Source organism: Anastrepha obliqua, chromosome 1 (genome assembly GCF_027943255.1).
Source record: "Anastrepha obliqua isolate idAnaObli1 chromosome 1, idAnaObli1_1.0, whole genome shotgun sequence".
Lineage (NCBI taxonomy): Eukaryota > Metazoa > Arthropoda > Insecta > Diptera > Tephritidae > Anastrepha > Anastrepha obliqua.
Window position 1 is genome coordinate 22,973,783 of NC_072892.1, and position 23,680 is coordinate 22,997,462.

The window sequence follows — 23,680 nt, forward strand, 5'->3', positions numbered from 1 at the left end:
TAACTTTTAGGCCAGCGCCGACAGCATGGCGCGATAGCCGAGCAGCTAGCAATGTGAGCTTCCGATCCAAAATTCGTGGTTCGAATCACAGGAAAAAAATTTTTTTATACAGTTATTTTATTTTATTTTATGATATGTTTATGAGGAGCTTTTTTTCATGGCAGAAATACACTCGGTGTTTTGCCATTGCCTGCTGAGGGGTGAGCGCTATTAGAAAAATAGTTTTCCTTAACCCTAGAACGGTAACCTGGGGTCTTATACGACCCCAGGCGATTTTAAATCTGGCGCCCCTTCCCTCCCCCTCCGGTTTTCGACAAATGGCCTCAACCATAATTCAATTCAATGCTCGGGAAGCCTCTAAAGCCGGCTGGCACCCTCAGTTGCGTGCTTCCCTTGGAGTGAGAAAGATCTTAAGTGAGCGTGGGGTCGATTAAGACCCCAGGTTACCATTGCCGTTAGACTTGTGTGATTTAACTTTTTTTTTTCTTACAACGAAGGATATTTTTTTGGTGAGTATAGTGTGATTTTTATATGCTTAGTATATATATTATCATATAAATTCTATATTCGCGTTTGCTTCCACTCATAGACGTAAACAATGTCTTCGCGTTACAATTTGAGGTCTCTCGAAGACGTTTCTCGAATAATAACGCAAAGACGAGACGCTGAATAAGATGACATCGATAGCGATAATGAAGAAAATTATACGAATGAGGAAAGTAATACCGAGTCGGAGTACGATGCCAGCGAGATAGAGGAAATCGAGGACGATGACCCTGTTGAGGTATGTAAATAATTTTTTTCTGCTCCGATATATTTCGTACGGAAATGTATATGTGTTGATATTTCCAGTCTGTAGAAGATCCAGATGTTCCTCCTCCATCAAAACGCTTGAGATCGGGCTCTGGTTTATCGGCGGAACAGAGCTCAAGTGCGAGCAGTAAACGTGGCCGGAGGAGGAGTATCGTCTCCGGTAAGAACGGGCATAAATGGTTTACCACTCCTCGCGAGCGGGTAACAAACAGAGCACCCTTCGGTTCATTTATCCCTGGCCCTGTTGGGATTGCAAAAGAGGCAAAGACGGCGTATGAGACGTGGAATTTGTTTTTCGATGACGTCATTCTTTCAAAAATCTTGCAGCATACCAACGAGGAAATTCATCGTTACACAGAAGAACGGGAAATCGACTGCACGAAGGATATTCTGTACAAGCCCGTTGACATGATTGAACTGAAAGCTTTTATCGGCTTGATGTACTTTTCTGGTCTCCAAAAAACGAATATGACCTCTTCTGATGATTTGTGGGATACGAAGTACGGCTCCATTTTTTACAAAGCCACAATGTCACAGAAAAGATTTTGCACTATCCTTCGGTTTCTCCGATACGACGATAAAGCTACCCGGCCGACTCGTGTCGTAAATGATAAATTCGCAGCCATACGAGGAATTTGGGAAATCTTCATCGAAAAGTGCAAAACTCTCTACAATCCGGCGTCATATTGCACTATAGACGAACAACTGTTATCCTTTCGTGGGCGCTGCCCTTTCAAGGTCTACAACGGAAGCAAACCCGATAAATATGGGATGAAAATTGTCATGCTGAACGACTCAAGGACATTCTATATGGTGAATGCAATCCCATATGTTGGCAAAGTGAATACCGAAAATGAAGAAAAGGTTCCATCTTATTACATCCGGAAGCTGAGCGAAACATTACTCGGAACAAACAGAAACATCACGTGCGACAATTGGTTTTCGTCGATCGAAATTTTCGACAAGATGCTGGAGCACAACATTACAATGGTTGGGACGCTCAGAAAGAATAAAAAAGAGATACCCCCGGATTTCAAAAAGTCAGGTCAACCAGGATCCTCACGATTTGCTTTCGACGGAACCAAAGTTTTAGTTTCCTTCACTCCGAAAAAAAATAAAGTGGTTCTTGTCCTCTCAACGTTCCACCGATTGAAGGAAATAAACGAAAGCACTGGCAAGCCGGAGATGATCTGTTTTTACAACATGACCAAAGGTGGCACCGACACTTTCGATCAGTTGTGTCACGAGTACACGACAGCCCGAAAAACCCGGAGATGGCCCATGAGAGTTTTTACCGGGATGCTGGACCAAGCGGGGATAAACGCCATGGTTATTTATAATTTTAACAGCCGAAATGAAGCGATGAATCGGAGGGATTTTTTGAAAAGTTTGATCGAATCGCTCACAGTCCCGCAGTTGAAACGAAGGCTGGAGGTGCCTACAATGCCAAGAAACGTCTTATGGTGCATTGAGAATGTTTTAAAAGAAACCGTGCGTCCTAAGCCCCCGCCAGAAATGGGTAAAAGAGCGAGATGTGCCCTTTGCCCGAGATCGGTCGACAAAAAATATAGCGTCAGATGTCATCGTTGTAAGGCACCCATGTGTGAAAGCCATAGGCACGTTATGTGCGACATTTGTGTATTGCGAGATGCATAAGGAATGTTAAGACAACTTTTTCTTGCATTGTAAAACAAAATAAACGTATTAAAAAAAAAAAATTATACATTTTTTTGAGTAAAATCTATGTTTCGATTTCTTCCAAATTCCCAGACTTCAATTCCCGGAATAAATACACTTTTTCGACAATCGAGTAAAACCAACTGTTCTGTTTAAAAACTGTATATTTTCACTTTATAACGGCGTTTGATTTTTTTTATTTCATCAAAAATTAGCGGAGATATTGCAAATTGAATAAAAAAAGTCATTTTCACGAATTTTTCATGTTTTCTACCCTTTTACTTAATTTTTTACTAACTTTTCGGACTGAAAGCGGAATTGCTATAAGCCAACGCGATTCTACATTGAAAAACGAAAAAAATAAGCCCTGATTGAACTCATTTCGTGAAATTTTACCGGAGATATGAATCTTCGAAAATTGGGGTCGTCGATGACCCCAGGTTACCGTAATAGGGCAAAAAAATTAAGGTTACCGTTCTAGGGTTAATTTTGGTGTTTTCACCGAGATTCGAACTGACGTTCTCTCTGGGAATTCTGAATAGTAGTCACGCACCAACCCATTCGGCTACGGCGTTTGTTTAATTTTACTGATGCAAAAATGAGGAAAAATATATGAATAAAGTTTGCTTACTGTTTACACATTTTCCAAAGGTGACGGAGAACCAAAAAAAAAAGTCGATTTTCAAACAAATACGAGTGCATATGTGTAATTGTGTTAGAGTTTCGGTCACGCCCCAGCAAAACCTGCGTGCATATGTGTTTGTAACATTCAAAAAAATGTAATTGTGTTAGAGTTTCGGTCACGCAGGTTTTGCTGGGGACGCTCATAATAGCAACCGCGTGTGTATTTTTATATTCGTAAATATTTTTATTTTTAAATATTTACCGCAATTATGCCGAAAAATAATACAGAAAAGTGTCGTGAGTATCGACAGAAAAAAATATCAACAAATAGCATCACGGAATTCATTCACGAAAATTTAATAAAGTATACACCAGAAGTATCGCGGATACTTAGAAAAGATTACAATAAAGTTCCAATGATTTTAAGTGGCGATTTTAACGTAAATTTTGCATTGGACACAGCGGTTCCTTTAATTGACGTTCTCAATACAACATTCAATTTAAAAATGTGTAACAATCGCACTGAATGGACAACACGATCAAAAACAACCATTGACGCGGTATTTCAAAGACATGTTGACAACATCGAAACCAAAGCATTTGTATCATATTTTATCTATCATAAGCCACTCGTATCATTTGTTGAAATTGAAAACATTGAGGATGAATAATAATAAAATGAAGAAAATAAAATATGAACTTTATAGCAATATTATAATGAACCTATAATTATCCCGCTCCTAATGCTGCTTTCGTCTTATTCTCTCTGTTTGTTTTACGGAAGGTTTCACTTCTATCGCGTCTAACCGTTAGACTGATATTTTTTTTTTACTGGTTTTGCATTCAAGTATTTTTTTTTTTGTTGATATTTTTCTCTTTGAGAGCAAATTCTCAGATATTAAGTTACTGGCAACCTGCTTTAAAACAACATCTAGGCGCATTTTTTGAAAAACCCTTCATATGTAAGTCAATAAACAACTCTAAATTCAAATTCAAACTAAATGCTTTGAACTTAGCTTAAAAAAAAACGAAAGTAAGAGACCCTTTACAGGATTTCATATAACTATTACACACCTTGGGTACCTTTGACTACCGACCTATGCATTCATTCATATAAATAAAATACTGACACTCCTGAAAAAATATGGTAAAGATTCCTTTGTGATCAGATCCAACCCAAGGCAGCATTGGGAGAATTGGATTTTCAATTGTCGTGTTATGAAGACATTTTTCACCACTTAAGTGACTAAAACCTAGCTTGTCATGTAGCTTAAATCAACTTGTGCATAGTATGAAGTCACTTAATTTTTGTTTTTTTTTTTTTTGTAATATATTATTAATTTTCCAAAAATGTGCTTTATAGGGCAGAAAATTCTCAGCCACGTACGTCAAAAAAAAATTCTTAAAAATTAACGCGATTTTTTAGCAACTTAAAACTTTCATTTTTTATAATAAAATTGAATGGGCTAACTGTATATTCAGAAGTTTTCTGAAAATTCTGAGTAAAAAGTTGAAAATTGCCATGACAGTTTTTTGAAATTTGTTAAATTTTTGTGAATTTTCTACAAGGAATTGAATTTGAATTTATAAGGTTTTTGTTATAAAATGAGCTACATTTTTGTAAAAAATTAACGACGAAAATTTAGCATAAAAATATTGCGAATATCACAAAAGAATAAGCATCCTTCATTATGTTGTACTTTGCCAGCAGCGTTCCCAGATCGTTTTTTTTAATTATGTGGGATCCCATATGAACACACCTTTTGTAACACAAGGTGATCATGCTGAATCTGATTGATGCTCGTCATAAATATGCCCAAGAATGCCTCAATCTGACGCTATGTGACTTGATGATCCTGCTCAATCATTTCGCGCACATTACATTTTTAAGTTCTGCAGCCGTTTAAGGAAAATATGTCGAACTTTCTAATAGAAACGTCAGATGGCGCCTAACAGCACTAAAGGGGCCCAAAGCCAGAAATATAAATAGCAACCCTCGTAGCTATTAAGTGCTAGCTTTTCGCTAAAAGCAGCTCTAGAATATTTAACAAATTTATTTTAATGTTTGTAGTAAAAATTTGAAAACTAGAATTAAACGACGTAAAACTGATTGACTTAGCGGAAAAATCATAATTTTTATTTTTATTTTTTAATGCTATTACTGTTTTTTCTGCCACAATATGAGCTGTTTATGGTTATGTCACAACTAATCAATACAAGCTTTTAGGTTATGGCCATGGCATTCCTAATTGGGGCTTAAAGGCGTTTGACTCCTAGCAGCGAAAAAGCGAGAAAGATCAGAGATGCAACCCTCAGGTGGTTGGGGGCGTTGTTGTTGTTGTAGCAGCATAAACATTCCCCATCATATATGGGGAATAAAGTGACAGCTCTTAGCCAGATATATTTAAATCCGGGTCGTTCCGGTTACGAAGAACCGACTGACGTGGGAGCGTTGGAGGAGTTTCGAGAAGTGCAAGTTAACAGTATGCGGTACACTTTTTTTTCTTTTAGGCTTGTAGATTTGCACCCTAAATATTACTGATGGTTCTCTACCACTCAGGCAATTCGCGGCCCACTGCTTACCACCTCCCATGGGAGGGAAGAGTGTTAAAAGTATTCTAGAAATGCTTTGGAGATGTCTTCGACAGATTCAGCGCTACCGTCGAATGATTTCGATTACAAGGCATGGTGGAACACCAGTCTATCCCGAGCTTTGGTGAAGCCGCTACAACAACAAAAAGTATTTTACAAGTATTTTTAAATTGACTTTGTCTGTTAACAATTTATGCTTATTTAAATCCATATAAAAATAAATTGACTTATCAATAAGTTTTAACTTAAACGCTAAACAAATTGCAGCTTAATTAGTCTCCTAACTAAGTAATGTCTTAAAGCTCATGCACCTATATAGCGCCATGAAGATACGTAAAAATTCAAAAGTAAAAACCCCAAAACTGGTAATAGTCAATCTGACAACAACGTGATAACGGTAGCTGAAGCTTTGCTTGGCGTCGCCTGCTGGTCCGTACTCACATCTCGCTTCACTTCCGGTAGAACGCAGGTAGTCATGACACGTACACTCAGTTGAGACAACTCGTTCTGTGAACAACTAGATTTTGTAGGACTCACACAATTCGTGATCAGCTTGGTAGATGAGTGTGAACGCTTTTGAGGTCTTATTTTTATGAAACTGGTAATCGAAGGTTGGAAATTGCGTTTCCTACTCTTTAGGGTGTCATATTTATACCACTTCTCTGGTATCTTAGGTGTTATACAGGGATTACCCTGCATTATAGGTACGGTGCTTATCACTTCACGTGGCTTTAAGTATGTTACGAATCGCTCCAACTCCGCGTGACTGGAATGCTCCGAGTATTCAATGCCAACAATATTAATTTGGCCACGCAGCGACGGTTTGCCATTTTTCTCCCAGCCAGATGGGCGAAATGCGAGTACAGCATCGAAATTAGTTTGAAACGGACGGAAGTATTCGACTAGAGACTGCAAAAGCATGGAGTTGTGTTAACAAATGAATTGCCAGTACATGGGAAAAGGGAGATTTAGTTACTTACTTGGTAGCTCACTTTGCCAATCGATATTACATGCATTTGTGCCATATAAGGATCATCACAGAGCAATCCACGCACTTCTTCCAAATCCATGGCCTGTAAAGCGGTCAATCGATTCTTCTCCGTCCATACTTTCAAACCGAACTCCTGTGCCAAACGCGTCCAAAAGCGTTCTTTACCAATTACATAGGAGCCGCAGATATATAAAACGCGCGTTGTTGGGCGCTTTTGGCGGAATTCTTCTATTATACTTTTGGCGCGATCGATACTCTCGTATTGTGAGCAAAAATTGTTCTTGTGTGCTATATATGTGGTATCGAGGTAAATTGTATCAATCCAATTGTTCCAAAATATGGGCTCTGATTCCATGTCGGGTGAGGCACGAAAATCGCCGGTGTGTATAATACAGCGGCCGGTGGACAATTTAAACACAAACATGACAGCACCGGGGCAACTAATTGAAAAGGTTAATAAAAAAAAAGTTGCAACTATTGTAGTTCTGAGGCTACTTACTGATTTGCATCAATTGCCGTGACTTCTATGCCGTTAACAACTAGTGGCATGTTCAAGTTAATTTCGCGTACGTATTGTTCTTCCACTGGTATAAGAGCACGCAGCAGGCGTGCTAGTGGAGCGAATACAAAAATTTATATAAATATAGAAAACGATATACACTCGAACTGCAAACGCTTACCTGTGAGTGAGCTCACATACAACGGCATTGCAAATTTACGCGTCAGCCCTTGGTAGTGGTCCGCATGGAAGTGTGTAAGGAAGTAGTGAGTAACACCTTCAATCTGTCCATATTGGAAGGCATCGACTGCAAATGTAGTGCCAGCTACAATTTTAAAAGGTGGGCAAACACGCACTTTCTTCACTCGTCCACCTTTTGAAGTGGGCGCAGGTCTGGAATCTTGCACCGGAATTCGAGAAATATTTCTAGTTTCAACAAACTCATCTTTGGCGGCTAGGGAGCAATCCAAATTGGATACGCGATCGCTACTAAATCTATCTATGCTGGTCTGCGGTGGTGTAGGAATCTGCGCAAGAAGTGGTTCTTCAGTCGTATTTTCTTTATCGTTTACAGCCATTTTATGTTTTTTATTTATTGCAGTGCCCGTCTCTTGGCACAGATTTGTTTCATCTTTCACTTGGGCACGTTTTTTATTATGTTTTACATTTTCATTTTCTCTTGACAACCCATCTGTCTCTGTTATAATTGACCGTTTTTTTGAACAGCTATGCTTAAGATTAGATATTAAATTTGATTCTTCACCAGTTGTTTCGATGTTTTTAGGCCGCACAGGTATAGAAACCATCACTGGAGAACGTATACCGTTACTTTCGGAGAAGCGTGGACACTGCAAAAGATTGAAAGAAGTTGTATTTATATTTTTCATAGTATTTAAGCATTTTTTCACCTACCTTTTTTGCCACATTTGAACACAACTGCGGTTTCAGCTCCTTCAAATTGGGTTTTACATCTTCCTCTTCTACATCATCATCCGAGATCAAATCAATTATGACATCTAATTCATCTTTAAATTTTTCTTTCCCATGTGTGGAGTCGGGACCTGTTGGTTTCATATCCGATAAGCGGCTCATAATTGTGCATTCGTCCTCTTTAAACAAACGCTTTCGCCCTTTATTCCTCTGTGCGCTATTCAAACCACGTGCGTCACACTTTTCAGTCGTTTTAGATTTCTTATTCGCTTGCGCCTTTGAACTAATTATGTCGTCCTTTACTGTACAGGTTTCAATTTTGTATGACTTCGAACAGCTCTTGAAAAAACTATTAATTCTTAACTGGCTCGATGGCGGTTCTTTCCACCTTGATTTCTTCGCTGTGGTCTGTATGTCAGTCTTAATAACTGTTTTGCGTGGTTTTTCAACATCCAAGTCTTCCAATGTTTTTTTGCGAGTTGTTGTGGCTGCTCTCTTTTTTTTTTTCTTAAGCGGGGTTGTTGGTGTTATCGGCTCAGCTTTGCTTACAAAATTTAAATTATTTTTATTTTCAGCGCTCTCACAGTTTTGCATCTTAGTCACCCGAATATTATCGTTGGCCGGATATTGTATAATTTAGCGTTTGAGCCGCTATCACTGCTTTTAATCTTTTATTCGTTTATTAAATTGTGGCGAAATTGTTTATCAAATGTCAGAGTTGAGCCGCCTAAATATCTGAGCTTCCTCTTCTCAGCAAAACATTCAAAGTCACGGTTAAAAATTTCGCGAGCCCAGTAGGTAAAATGACCAGAACAATGTATATTGACTGTTAACGGTATTCAGGAATATCATTGGTAGGATATTAAGGGTGATAGATTGTTGTTGTTGTTGTAGTAGTATCTTCGCCCTGTCAGTGTAGTGTAATTACCGGTCGTCTTCGTCTAGCTCATCTAACGGTAGGCCCAGGAAACTGGCAGTTTCAACGGGTTGGGTCCAGAGGGAGAGAGGTGTTAGATGAGTGGGTTTGATGGGGCATGTGAAGAGGTGGTTAGTGTCGTGCGGGGTACCTTCACACGCTGGAAGGGTGATTATGTATATGAAGCTACACTGACAGGGCGAGGATACTGCTACAACAACAACAAAGGGTGATAGATAACCAGGTTTGCTATTTTGTCACGTCACTGGGAGATTCGGCAGCCGACTTCGGGACAATCATTTCACATGTATTCACACACTCGTCCAATCAGTAGTTGTTCAGACGGCAACGAAGTGTAATTGGTCGATTTTCTTCGTACATCACCAACACAATTTCACTTGTTTGTAAAGACACCTCAAGTGACGTCAGCCCATTCGCTGACTCCATCAAATTCGCTCAGAACCGAATAACTATCTGTTACAGAGGTTACCTTTGAAATCTTTTTACCATAAGAAATTATTGTTAAGTATCGGCAAATATAAATGGAAATAAAACACAAATATAGCATGAACGTTTGACACTTTTTGTTTACATATTTTTAATTCCAAAAAGTGAAGCAAATTCGGCAGCAAATGTAAAATTGGAAATGAGCCAGGTAAATTAAATATTTTCAGTTGAAAACTCTCAAGTAGACAATATAATATGAAGTACAAATCTTATAAGTATTCCACCATAAGTTTAAGTTTAAATAACTTGCCCGAATGCAGCCCTGCATGTGAACAGACCCGATTTGTAACAGTCACTTGAACGGAAAGAAGCAGCAACGTTTGATTCAGTTTTTCCGAGTTTTCCAAAGCGGTTGGTAATGAGGACTGTTTTCATATTCGATTTTTACGCATATTCTGACTAGAAATGTATTTTCTGATATTTCCTGCACCACAATTGAAATAATTATCTAAGTAATATCCAAATACGGGTGTACAAGTGCAGTTATAATACAAATATACGAATAAAATTCGCTAGTAGTAAGAAAATCGGAGTAAAACATGTATTCGGAGTGATAAATGGAAACTCAAAAAAATTAGAATGGAAATGGAAAAATCTATATCACGATGTGGAAAGGAAAATGAAGTGTGAATGAAAATCGTGCATATGTAGTGCGCCGAGAGTGCGTTTGGTGGAGTGGAAGAATTTCGTTGAAGTGTACCCGGAGCAAAGTGCGCAAAGCGAAATAGTTGATCTGTAGTGCAGTGTAGTGGAGGCGCAACCAAAGAAAATTCATAAAAATAAAAGTCGCCAAGGGTGCGAAGGGGATCGTTTGTTTAAAAATAGTGTAAAGAAATATGTTGTGCATATGAAAATGGGTAAAGCAAAGATTTTGTGAAAGAAATGTAAAGAAATTTGATTCCCGGTGCATTGCTTGAGTGCATATTTACGTCTTTTGTCACTTCACAAGCACTTTTCAACACAAGATTTGTGAAGATAAAAATAATAGAAAAATGAAGCTACAAACCGTGATACAAAAAAGCGTATGAAACGCAAATGTGAAACGTACAATAGTAGCAGCTTCAACGACCAAACGGAAAAAACGACAGGCACAGGCACAACGTAAAAATAGTTGCAAGAACAATAAAAATTCAGACGAAGAGAAGGGTCAAAACGGGGGTGGTATACAGACTCACGTAGCCAAATCGACCGACAGAAAAGTTTGTACGTTGATCTGCAAGTTTACCGGCCAACCACACGTACAGGCAACAAGCCAAGCTTGCTGACTAGCAGACGTTCACGACGACGCACAGCATAGGAGTGAATGTGGGGAAGGCACTGGTGGAGTACAGGTCAACAGCGGCGCTTCGAGGATTGTAAGTATGTATGTATAAAATGCGAAATTTTTGCACTTGTATGCATGCTCAAGAGCGCGCATGTATGCAATAATATTCTTTATGGAGATAAATTAATTAATTGCGTTGCTGCAAATTCCTGTCTGTCATTTACTCGGATTTGCGTACTGAGTTACAATGAGGTTTTCGCCTTTTCGGTCTTTCGCTGATGTCGCTCCATGAAAACCTCTACGCTTTCAACTCATCTACCGCTGCAAAGTGGATGCGAGTTTGTGTGTTTGTTCGCCTATAATTGGGAATATTTCTGAATACTAAACTGGTTCAAGTGCACTTGCATACTGAAGCGTATAAAACACATGTCTATGCGTGTGATTGTATGTGTACATATGTATGTATATGTGCATAGTTTTGTTTTTTAGACACGGCTACAAGTTGTTTTACTAGCCGCATTTCACCGATAATACTTAATTTAGCATCACCTCCTCGGTGGCAAAAGTCACAGCAAATACAGTACTACATATTAACAACAACAAAATGCCCATTGGTATGAACATCAGTTAATTTAGCATCACATCATCGGTGACAATAGTCACGACAAACACAAAAATATACATTAAAGACAACAAAGGCACTTAGAACCGAATATCAATGTGTTTTAATTTGCTTTTGCGTGTATTTGTTGTTGGCTCTTGCTGAATTCCTACCTTTATTACTTTTGTGGCTGTTTATACCATTGGCGATATAATCACATCACAAGCGCTTTGGACTAGAGAGGCTTGGCTGCAGGGGATCTAGTGCGTATCTAAAGTTAAAATATGTGTATATATACAGGTATGCATGTATGTATGTGTGCATGTTGGAGTTCCCTTACGTTGCTTTCGGCTGTGCTGACAACTAGACGGCTGGGGCTAGTGACGCCATCCTATATTACGTTCTATATTTTGCTTGTATATACGAGAAGTTGTAGAGTTACTCTTTGTGTGAAGTAAGCCAGCAGTAGCGTTATTTTCGGGGGCTACTTAGTAAGGCTTGTTTTTGTTTGGCAATTAAAATAAATCGAAAAACTTATTTCTAACAATGTCATTCATTTTGTGGAATTATTAAGTAATTTACGTGAGGTTACATACATATTTGAAATCAAAATGAGATTATTAGCATCTTAAGTGTATCACAAGCAATGCCTTATATGTTATTTCAAAGTTTCTTATACTAGGTTGTTCAATAAGTTTTGCGGTTCGATAAGAAAAACACCATTTTATGGTTTGAAATACACTTCATTATTCAGTAGAGTCTCCCTGAACATCAAGTCACTTGTTCCAACGAGATTCCAATTTTTGAATCCCATCCCTGAAATGAGAATCTGAGAGGGCTGCAAAATACGCATCCGCAGCTGTTATGACCTCATCATTCGATTAAAAACGCTTTCCATGCATGCATGTTTTTAGATCTGGAAACAGATGGAAGCCGCTAGATGTCGAATCTGGTGAATACGTTGGAAGCTCCAACAATTCGAACTTTATTTCATGGAATTTTGGCATTGTCAAAATGCTCTTGAGACACGACGGTGCATTGTCCTGATGAAAAAGAATTTTGGAAACTGGGTAATTTTTCACGAATAAATTCCTTCAGCCGGTCTAAAAAATTACAATAATTTTTAGAATTTATTGCTCACTAGTTTGCAGTTTGCGAGTAATACATAAACAAAATTGCTTTCGCATATCAATAAACTAATGCTAGCAACTTCTTGTCCGATTTCTGGACATGCACTCGTTTCGGAGCCAGGTTCACACCACCCTTTAGCCTCCTGTTTTGATTTAGAAACTTGATCGATGCAAATCTCATCCATAATAATGAATCGACGCACTTTATCCTTTTTATCCACTTTATCGTTTCAAAAACGCTCTGAATGTTTCTGAGAAAGTCGCATTCGAATGAAGCCCAATACTCTTCCAGTCACTTTACGATTTTCCAATGCGATATCCTCTATTTTTTCTTTGATTCCTGGTGTTGTTGCTGTTTTTGGACGTCCTTGACGTGAATCGTCTTCAAGGCTTGTTCGAACACGTTCAAATTCAGCAGCACATTTTTCTGCTGTATTAATTGTGGGCGAAAAGTCCTTAGCAATTTCAGCGATTGTTCATGAATTTCCTTGGCTTTTAAACCTTATGTAAGTAGAAAATACTGTGACATGTCGATACTAAATGGCTTATAAACAAAGAACGAATTGACCGATTGAAATGCAACTTCACCCTACCAACATAACAAAAAAACAAAAAAACTTGGACTAGTAACGACGCTCTCTCTTACCGTACCGCAAAACTTATTGAACAACCTAGTAAGTCGTTTTGTCAAATCCAACTCGAAATATATCAAAACGACGGAGGCTTCTACTCGCAATACCAAGTTTATCATCGGACACTTCATCATCAGATGCGGAATTAGAAGTAAAAAATCGGCAGCATAATTCAGTTTTAGTTATACAGTCTGTGTCGGAAGAAAATAACCGGGTTTTTTCTTGTAACTTCAAGATATATTTCGTTCTATATTAGTTTTTGCGCTACAACGCCAGTGCTAACTCAGGTTAGTGCCGTTCGAAACTTTCCCGTAAACGCAACCAAACAAAATTGACGACTGAAGGAGGCGAACATATCCTGCCGTCCCACATCATCAAAAGCACTGCTCTCAGTAAAATACATAGAGAAACAACCAAACAACAAAATGGCGTCACAGTAATGGACTGGCCTTCTCAGTCCCCAGACGCCAACCCCATTGAAAATTTGTGGGGAATTATGAAAACGCAGCTTGCCGGAAAGGCAGTCCACGATTTGAAGCAACTCATGCGTCAAGTGCGCAAAATCTGGTTCTCTGTCTACGAGCTACGCAGAAAAGCTGGTTCAAAGCATGCCGAGAAGATGCCAGGCTATACTCGACAACGATGGAGACTATACGGCTTATTGAGTAATTGCGACTCGTAGTTTTGTACACACTTTCATGCAAAAAAAAATTTAAATATATATGGTATATTTTATACTTCATGAATAATTGTGTTTCCTTTTTTCTGACACAGACTGTACTTGATGATTTTCTGTTAGATTTTATGTGGCGCCAAAAATATTTCGGTTTATATCTTACATACAGTTCAAAATTCCGAATATACCTCCTCTCGTTAAACTGATTTTTGTAAGACATATATAGGATTCTCTAACTCCTAGTAGGAGCATAGGGCGTCAACAATCTGATTTTTATAGCACACAAATAGATGATAAAAGCGCTGCTCATTATTGGTCTTAATTGAAAAAACAACCTTTTCCGCAATTTTTTTAGATGCTTCGGCTTATTTATTCCCTTTATTGGTGGAAAAATAAGCTGACGGGCAAATCGAAAAATTTTCAACTGATGTTCCTACGATTATATTACGCGCTATGTACATTTGTGTGCTTTATGTATGTATTTGTAATACATCACCAGTCCATTTGTGAGACTATTTTAAATAGCCAGCCAAAATCAAAAAAAAAAAATCAAAAAATTGGTATAAAAATCGAAAATCGGCTTCTGTGTACTACATCTGCTAGTATTTGTGTTCATAATCCAAAAGTTGCCTGCGCTGTGCGTTCTGCCGCCATGAAAACTTGTTTATCGCTCCCAAAATAAAATGTGTAAACGCGCAACATTTTGGAATTTTTCAATTTTATGGCCTCCAGTAGTGTTGCTGTGTCTTACATTTAAATTTCCTTGTGTGCACATTTAGTATAATATTTAATTTTTATTTTGTTGATTTGCTGCTTTCAGAAATCGTAATTTATTTAAATTTTTCTCTACGATGTTGTAATGTATGTTGTATGTGGTGGCTTTTGTTGTTGTCATTGTTATTATATGGCATTTTAATCACTTCACAGTTATGATCTATGCATACACTCAAGCTTTGCATGCGAGACTGTGGAAAACATGTTGCAATACTTGGCTTTGTGACCCCACCCGTATTGCGGGCCTCGATTTTCCAATACCCAAACACTTGTTATTTATTCAATTTTTTATTATCATTGTTGTTGTTTAATCGGTTGTTCATTGTCGTTGGTGTAATTGTAATATCTTCCATTACCTCATTTAACACTCCTCTTATTTGGAGAAGAAGCAGCTGGTGCTGGTACTGATGCGTTCAACTGGAAAATTATTTATGTACATACTACTGTGTCCAAAAAATAAGGTGACATTGTATTTATTTTGAAAATTCTTTATTTATTCTTCCAAATCAATTTCATCCCCTTCAAAGTAATCCCCTCCCGACACAATGCACTTATGCCAACGTTTTTTCCAATTTTCGAAACACTGGTTGTAGTCACTTTCCGGGATGGCCTTCAGTTCCGTCTTCGTTGCGGCTTGAATCTCCTCTATCGTGTCAAAACGGTGTCCCCGGAGCGGTCTTTTGAGCCTGCTGAACAGCCAGAAGTCGCACGGTGCCAGATCAGGTGAATACGGTGGTTGCGGAACGATATGGGTTGAGTTTTTGATGAAATGATCACGAATTACGAGTCCAAAAAATTCAATGTTTTCGGTACCAGTCGAGATTTGACGCGCTTGAGGCCCAAAACATCCTTCAAAATGGTATTGACTGAGCCTTTCGATATGCCAACATCATCAGCAAGGTCTCTAATCGTTAATCGACGGTTTTTCAACACCAAATCTTTGATTTGTTGGACGTGAGCTTCGTCAGTTGAGGTTGATGGTCGCCCAGGACGCTCTTCGTCTTCGACACGTTCACGACAGGCTTGGAACTCACTATACCACTTGTAAACATTTTTTTTAGACATAGCCTCATCACCAAAGGCTTTCTGCACCATCCTCAACGTATCCGAAAATTGATTCCGCAAACAAAATTTAATGCAAATTCTTTGCTCAACAAATTTCGACATTGCAAAAAACGAGAAACTCACTTTTAGCAGCTCACAAAACCACGCGTATCTCAAACAGTAAATGAATATTTCACATGAAATTTGACATAGATGTCACTCACAGTACTACCAACCTAAAAAAAAAAAGAATTCTCCTAATCCTTCAAAGCGCGCAGTTTAAAATCAAATGTCACCTTATTTTTTGGACACAGTAGTATGTATTTCAACTGTCTGCAGCGAGAGCGTCCGGACATCTCCTCCAACAGTTTTGCCTAGCATATTATTTACATTATTACATATACATACGTATATATACATATATATGTACATACGTGTTCACAATAATAGCAGCGCGGCATATGCAAAGTTTTTACTATTTATTTATTTTTTTTCTCTAAAAATATAGTTCAAACTACAATTTGCTCAAAATATTCATAAAAATTTCAATCTTTTTAGTCAGAATTTTTAGAGAAATTTTGGGTATGCAGTTGTTTAATTTGGGTGAAAATTCCCGTTGATTTGTGATAATCTTTTTTGGAGGTGTTGCGAACTTTCTCCATATAAAAAAAATTTCGTGCATTCTTTATATAAAGAAAAGGGTTTTTGAGCCACTTCAAGCTTGCAAAATATTATACCAAAATTCAATTGGCTTCTAAATATTTTGAGTAAAAGGTTTGAAATTTTTATCAAATATTGTTGATGTTTCTAATATTTTATGCAATTTTTAAAACTTTGAGTTACATGGTTTTTGTTACAGTTTGAACTATGTTTTTTAATCTTTTATGTAATAATTTTTTATAATTTTTGCAACATAACATAAAAAATATGTAAAAAAACTATATTAAATATTAACTATTATTATTACTGTTTTCTTAACTATTATAAGAAAATAAAAAATATATAGTCAAAATTTTGCAATATATTGGGATTTTCATTTGAAAAGGACGCGGATAGTAGCTTGCGCGATGAACAAAAAATATGGCTACAGAGGGATCATATTTCAAATAAAGGGTTTTTCAATAAGGGCGGGTATGCATGCAGAATGTCAATCGTGGCGTTTGCTTTGTGGCACGTAGCGCTGTCCTGCTGGAACCACATGTCATCTAGGTCCATATAGTTCAATATGGGCCATAAGAAATTGGAAGGGCCACCACGTCTACCGAAAAATAGGCGCAATGCGCGCAACGTTTGCGTTAATGAACACTCATTTTGATAATAAAGTTTTATCATTTGAACGTGCTGTTCAATCGTGTAACTTGCCATGATGATTTGGCATAAACAACTGAATAATAAACAAAAGATTTGATAGATGTCACCAAAACAAAATGGCTACCACAGGGCACCAAAATCGAACCGCGCCAATTGAAAAACCCTTTAAAAGAAATGTAGGTGCATTCCTTCAATAACTTAAGAATAGTAGCTACTTAATTTACCTTAGAAAAAGGTTGTCAGAAAGATGTTATATATATGAAAAAATTATCGAAAAAAAGTTTGATATATCCACGCTTAGTTTTTTCTTTACTCATGTATGTAAGTCAGAATCAAAAATAATAATAATTTTTAATATTTAAGTTTTCAAAATGTGGGCAGACACGGCTTCAAAGCAACCTCCAGAATACTTTCCCGATAATATTTCCAATTTATCTTGACGCTAGGCTCGTAGAAAACGATTGGAGAGCGCCCGTATGCGGTTACAGCGGCCCAAATCATTACCTGTGGCGGGTCCAGGTGGCCAATCATCGATGACTCAAATTCTCATATGAACGGTCGGTCAAATAAACCCTATCGTTTTGGGAGTTTACGAATTGCTCAATTTGAAAAATTTTCTCGTCAAAAAACACAATGTTCGGAAATTGACCGCTTTCGGCCAAGCGAAGCAACTCCTTCGCTCTCTCAAGTCTGACTTGTTGCTGCTTTGGTGTGAGATCATGCGCCTTTTGGATCTTGTAAGGCTTCACTTTGAGATTATTTTTCAGTATGCTGCGGATGCTACGGTCAGATATTTTCAGTTCTATCGCCATTTGATTGGCACTTCGTAGGGAATTTCACTCAAGTCGCTTCTTCACTTTTTGAACCATTTCACGTGACGTTGCAGTCTTTTGATGACCACCTCCATGACGTTTCGCGATGCTACCAGTATCATTGTAACGAGTAATGGTGCGATAAACAAAAACTGCATTTACTTTAAGGTGCTTGAGCTCACGAACAATCGCTGGTTGTGATTTTCCAGCCAAATTTAATGCAATCACACTATTACGTTCGAAATCCATTACTGATTTTCTTTTTTCGCGTCTACTCTCGGCAAAATGTTTCCACACGATTGTAAACAATACTCTGGACTGTCATTAAGTCAACTAACAGACCGCTGATGTCCGTGCATCAGCTGCGCGATCGGTCTGAAGTTGGTTACACTTCGAGTGCCGGACCCTGTAGGTAAAATCCGCCAAAAAGTCGATTCATGAATGCCTAAGTGTTGAGAACGTCGAGATATTGATTTTGAAGGTTGTTCAGCAACGTTCTGCGCTACAGAACGTCCAGTTTTTGGTCTGCCAGTTCTTTTTCTTTTCTCAACACAACCAGTTTCTTGAAATTTTTCATCAACCTTTGAATTGTCGACTCAGTCGGACAGATTACGAATTTTGCGATATATTGTTCCCGGTGGTCTAGAATGTTCAAAAAATCGATTTTTGTTTTTTTGATATTTCGAAAGTATAGGCTTTTAAGAATATACTGTCAAATTTTTGGAAGGATATTCCCAGTATTTTCGATTCTACAGCCGTTTTGACAGGTAGAGTCCGATTCGTTACGCGGCAACATCTTTGGTCGCATTTAAGCGGTCAAAACTTTAAACTCAATTATCTCAAAACTATTTTTTTCGGTCTGGTGTTGTCAAAAAAAAAACCATTCTACCGAATCGTCTGAAAAATTAAAATGTTGTTCACAACATCAATGGCTAACGCCCATACTAGAATCATATTATTATTTGAATTAATTCGTATTTTTTTATAAAAAAACTGAAAAACCCCGATTTTTAGAGTGTCAAATTCAAAACGGCGTAATTTTGTTTTTATTCTAGTACGGGGCATTAGGCGGAGCCAATATAATCCACAGCATCTTGCAAATGAAATTATTACCAAAGAAAAAGTTGCATGGGCAATCAAATCTTTCTCACCCTTTAAATCTCCGGGGCCAGATGGGATCATTCCAAAGATGTTACAGGAAACCTTGGACTGTATCCTACCATGGCTAGAGGAAATTTTTAAAGCGTGTTTAAACTTAGGCCATATTCCAGACAGCTGGAAACTAGTCAAGGTCGTCTTCATACCAAAAGTAGGTAGAAGAGGACATGAATCAGCGAAGGACTTCAGGCCAATCAGTCTTTCGTCTTTCCTGTTAAAAACTTTTGAAAGACTTTTGGATACGCACCTCAGAAGCTCTTTGGAGAGCTCTGGTATATCAACTGCACAACACGCATACCTGAAAGGCAAATCTACGGAGACGGCGCTTCACGAGGTAATCGGAGCAATAGAGGGCTCTCTAGAGAGCAAACATTATACCATGGCGGCATTCTTGGATATCGAAGGCGCCTTTAACAATGTTAGCACAGATGCCATCCAACGGGCGTTGATAGACCTGGAGGTGGACAGTTGCATTAGTAACTGGGTCATCTCCATGCTAGAAACGAGGATCATCAAAGCTAATATGGGTAATATCAACATAACCAAGAAGGTCCACGGGGGCACTCCACAAGGGGGAGTATTATCGCCACTTCTTTGGCTATGTGTGATCAGCAAAATCTTAATAAAACTTGACGGAGGTGGGGTAAAAGTGGTGGCGTACGCTGATGATGTGGTGTTAATGGTGTCAGGACTGTGTCCAAATACGATCAGTGGGATCATCCAAAGGGCGTTAGGCGAGCTTAACTCTTGGGCCACAGGATGAGGGCTAAGTTTAAACCCGCGTAAAACAGAACTTATGCTTTTTACCACCAGATACAAGGTACCAACTTTTACCCTACCAAATATCAACGGACAAACTCTGACTTTATCAACCAGTGCAAAGTACTTAGGGGTAATTTTGGACTCCAAACTTAGCTGGAAGTTAAACGTCGAAGAACGGGTAAGGAAAGCAGAAATTGCTTTATATGCCTGCAAACGTATGCTTGGAAGAATATGGGGTCTTCAACCTAAGCATACATTATGGCTTTATAAGGCGGTTATACGACCCATTTTATCGTATGGTTCGGTAGTTTGGTGGAAAGCTCTAGGGAGAGAGTACAATACCAAATTACTCAGCAGAATACAAAGATCAGCCTGTGCAATAACGGTCGGCGCAATCAGATCATGTCCTAGAGAGGCTCTCAATGCACTGACACACGTTATTCCAATAGACCTACATATAAAGAAGACAGCAACCATGAGTGCATTTAGGTTAAATGAAGCGGGTCGCTGGAAAGGAAAAACTTATGGTCACGCTAGTCTATTATTGCGACAAACTCAGTTAACCTCGGTGAGGACTGACGACATCGTCCCGATGGTAACGTTCAATAGGAATTTTGCCACACTCTTTCCATCTAAAAAAGAATGGAATAAGGGATTCTCTCTAAACAACTTTGATACCACAGTCTATACAGATGGCAGTAAAATGGACTGTGGTGTTGGAGCTGGTATATATTCTCATAGACTTGGAATTGAAAAATCTGTGCGTCTCCCTAATACCAGCAGTGTCTTCCAAGCGGAAGTACTGGCAATTGGGGAAGCCTTTAGGTTACTAATCGCAGATTTCTCTTTTAAGGGCAATATCGCTATTCTTTCGGATAGCCAAGCCGCAATCCAGGCGCTGGACGCGACTATAACAACCTCTAAAGTGGTGGAGCAAAGTAGGAATAGCCTCACCAACTTGAGTGAAAACCATAGAGTAACCTTAATTTGGGTCCCGGTACACCGGAACATAGAGGGTAACGAAAAAGCTGATGAACTGGCAAGAGGGGGATCTGCCATGAATAGCGCTCTTGCAGTACCAGTACTCACTCCACTAGGTGCGGTCAAGAATGCAATTTCCCTAAAATACCTTCGAATTGCGGATTGTAGATGGAGAGACCAGACGAAATGCAAAATCAGCAGAACGTTATGGCCCACCTACAACCTCAAGCAATCGTCGACATTAATAAACATGAAACGACGGGACACCTAGACGGAGAACAAGCCGACAAAATGGACATCCCTCACAACACATACTGTCATAGTTGTAAACAACCGGAGGAAAAAGAAACAATCTTCCATTTCCTCTGTGAATGCCCTGCCCTATGGAAGGACAGAATGTTAACCCTGGGCAAACCGCTGTTCGAGAGTCTCGAGCAACTGTCTGGCTTAGACGTCAACAACCTAATAAGGTTCCTAAACCGCACAGACTGGATATAGTCCTGCTGCAAATAATTTTTTTGGTTTTTGTGAGTTCATAAATAAAAATAAATAGAAGGGCCAAAATGGGCAACACCGTCCAGATCCAATTATTTGGAAGGGTCAACTTCAGCGCCATTTTTAAAGTTAGAAATTTTTTTTTTTTTTTTTTCATTTTTGTACCTATGTGAAAGAAGTTAAATATATTAAAAAGTCAAAAAATTTAAATACCGTTTGTAATTTTTTTTATTGTAAAAAAATTCCTTAAAATACCCTAAATTTTCGAGCTCTAGACCACAGGAATCCCTTAAAGATTGACAATTTTCATAATAAGTTTCAATAATTTTAACTCCTTGTTCTATCGTGTAAAATTGTACATCTACCTACTTGGCAAATGTCAAAGATCTATCCATCTAAGAATTACGCACTACTGACATCTAGGCGTGACTTTTGAAAGACCCTCTGCATATGTTAACTTGGCAAATTTCCAAATAAAAGATTTGCAGCTTGCAACCCTTTGCTTCAAAGTCTTGTGCTTGATTGGGTATTATTTTTTCCGAATTCGCTCAAAATTATTAGTGAATTGTGATAAACGTGTGAAAGGTTGTGTTATTATAAACAATCCAAATGAGATGTGGAAAATGAAGGTCAAGGAATGTTTCATCAGAATTAATTAATTTAAATTTTGTGTAAGTGTTTGTTTTTTGTTACTTAATGGGTTTGAGATGCGTAATTGAAGGAATGTTTTTTGTTCGATGGAATATAACTCGCAAGCTGACAAATGCAGAGGCGGCCTAATGATACAAAAATGTGTAGTGATAATTAAATTTTATTGGATTAATAACAGCTTTTGCTGATTTTCGCTCTTTTTTTCGTATAGACGGAGAGCTCATGACCAAAAAACCCAACATATTTTATACTTCTTGAAATTTTGTGTGAGATTAGTTTTTTAATACTAGAATCGATATCCGGCGGGCTGGCTGCTCAATAGCGGTCTTAATTATGCGTTTTTATTTTTTAAAATTGTTAATAAAAAACATTTACTCAACATATTTTATACCACTTGAAATTTTAACAGAATTTCATTTACGGTCTGGATAAAATGAAACGATGGTTGCCAGCCCATTCTCATGGTCCCAAAGTACTGCCAGCCCATGTTGAAAGTGCGTTGATGGAAGCACAAGTCAACATATTTTATACCGGCTGTCTTTTTTACACGACATTGGCAATACAATAAATTGATGAAATGTGTAGCGCCAGCCCATTCTGATGGTCCCATCACATGGAAAATTTGGAAAATTTCATTCCTGTGAGTGCGAGCGAGACCGACTTACGTGAATGTGGGCGCGCGAGAGAGAGCGTATATTGTTCATATTCTGTCTCTCCGTACAGTCTTGCAAAAATGGGAAGGATGAAAGGTTTGTTCATTAAAAAATTAGAGAATGGAATTTTTTTTTTCTTTTTCTTAAAAAAGTTTTTATTTCTAATTTTTTACTCCTTTATTTATTTATTTAATTTATTAAATGAATAGAAAAAAAAACAAAATTAAATTTTTAATTTTCTATGTCAGAAATAGATTCCGAGTCTAAACTGAAATAGTCATTTTCTATTTCTTCAGAGTCTCGCTTTTTTTGTGTACGGTGTAAGTTCTGTGGAGATTGCATCAAATGTGCGTCGTCTCTTTGATGGACCTGCAGCAGTTGTGTCACGTTGACATTCATCATCAGCAGCATTGCTATCATTATTAATTACATTTTGATAGATGATACCAACCAAATCATGTAGGGTATCTTTCCCGGTGGTTGTTTCGACAAATCTGTCGAAATTATCGGAAGCCACCCCAGTATTTAAATTTGATGCCAACGTAATACCTTCAGGACATTCCTGAGTCCTTTCTATAGGAGAAAATGCAGCTTCGGTTTCCAGTTCTTCGAGAACATGATAGCTGCAGCAGTGACCGTATTTGTTGAGAATATCGATAACTTTACGGCTGCTGGTTAAACTTTTCACAGCCATTCCCAAGGTAATATGCTTTCCAGGCTTCATATTTCCATTCGTAACCGCGTAGATTGTGTCGGCCGCAATTGAATTGACTTTTCTATATAAGTCTGGGGTATTCTTACGTCGATTTCGGGCACCGCTCAACAACATCACGTAAAAATTTATCAAATCACGGTCGATCATACATTCTCCAGCCAGCAATTCATTCAACTTTACATTCGATGATAAAGGCTTCTTTTCAATATTTAAAATTCTTCTTCGTAAAATGAATGCTGCTTTTTGAAGTATTTCATCTTCTTGTAACAGCGAAAAAAGGCCATCATATATTAATTTATTTTTCGGTAAAATTACGTTTTTATTTCTGAAAGCTGAGACTTTAATTTCATCACTGAATTTATCAAGAATTTTATTCAGCAAATGTTGAAGGTTGCATGAACCATCATAACTATAGCCACGGTCTTCGTACAATTTCTTCAATATATCATCGTATATTTCACCCAGAGATATT

The 23,680-nt window shown here is 38.1% G+C and overlaps 3 protein-coding genes across 5 annotated transcripts in view; 2 read left to right on the top strand and 1 right to left on the bottom strand.

Moving 5' to 3' along the window:
- The first annotated feature begins 598 nt into the window (after positions 1–598).
- Positions 599–5,646, top strand: LOC129243859 (piggyBac transposable element-derived protein 4-like). Its single transcript, XM_054881282.1, has 4 exons — positions 599–621; positions 688–784; positions 853–1,803; positions 5,626–5,646. The coding sequence occupies exons 1-4, from the start codon at positions 599–601 to the stop codon at positions 5,644–5,646; spliced, it is 1,092 nt and encodes a 363-aa protein (XP_054737257.1).
- LOC129253254 (DNA cross-link repair 1 protein) lies at positions 5,225–8,861 on the bottom strand. Its single transcript, XM_054891553.1, has 5 exons — positions 8,109–8,861; positions 7,378–8,044; positions 7,197–7,308; positions 6,687–7,137; positions 5,225–6,615 (listed from the first exon to the last, which is right to left on the bottom strand). The coding sequence occupies exons 1-5, from the start codon at positions 8,718–8,720 to the stop codon at positions 6,079–6,081; spliced, it is 2,379 nt and encodes a 792-aa protein (XP_054747528.1). The 5' UTR covers positions 8,721–8,861; the 3' UTR covers positions 5,225–6,078.
- Positions 8,862–9,893: 1,032 nt separating this feature from the next.
- LOC129245664 (uncharacterized) overlaps positions 9,894–23,680 on the top strand; it is a 40,642-nt gene continuing 26,855 nt past the window's right edge. The window contains exon 1 of one of the 3 annotated variants that reach the window (XM_054883991.1): positions 9,894–10,912. The gene's annotated coding sequence lies outside the window, so the exon portion shown is untranslated. The remainder of the gene's footprint in view (positions 10,913–23,680) is intronic. The other 2 variants (XM_054884000.1, XM_054883984.1) reach the window with 2 other exon arrangements.

Bases quoted from the DNA above. Each gene is read 5' to 3' on its own strand.
- LOC129243859 (XM_054881282.1), top strand. From the start codon at position 599: ATGTCTTCGCGTTACAATTTGAG. The intron at 622-687 runs GTCTCTCGAAGA...TGACATCGATAG, and splicing joins TCTTCGCGTTACAATTTGAG to CGATAATGAAGAAAATTATA. The intron at 785-852 runs GTATGTAAATAA...TGATATTTCCAG, and splicing joins AGGACGATGACCCTGTTGAG to TCTGTAGAAGATCCAGATGT.
- LOC129253254 (XM_054891553.1), bottom strand. From the start codon at position 8,720: ATGCAAAACTGTGAGAGCGCTGAAAATAAAAATAATTTAAATTTTGTA. The intron at 7,309-7,377 runs GTAAGCGTTTGC...TCGCTCCACTAG, and splicing joins GTATGTGAGCTCACTCACAG to CACGCCTGCTGCGTGCTCTT. The intron at 6,616-6,686 runs GTAAGTAACTAA...ATGCTTTTGCAG, and splicing joins TTGGCAAAGTGAGCTACCAA to TCTCTAGTCGAATACTTCCG.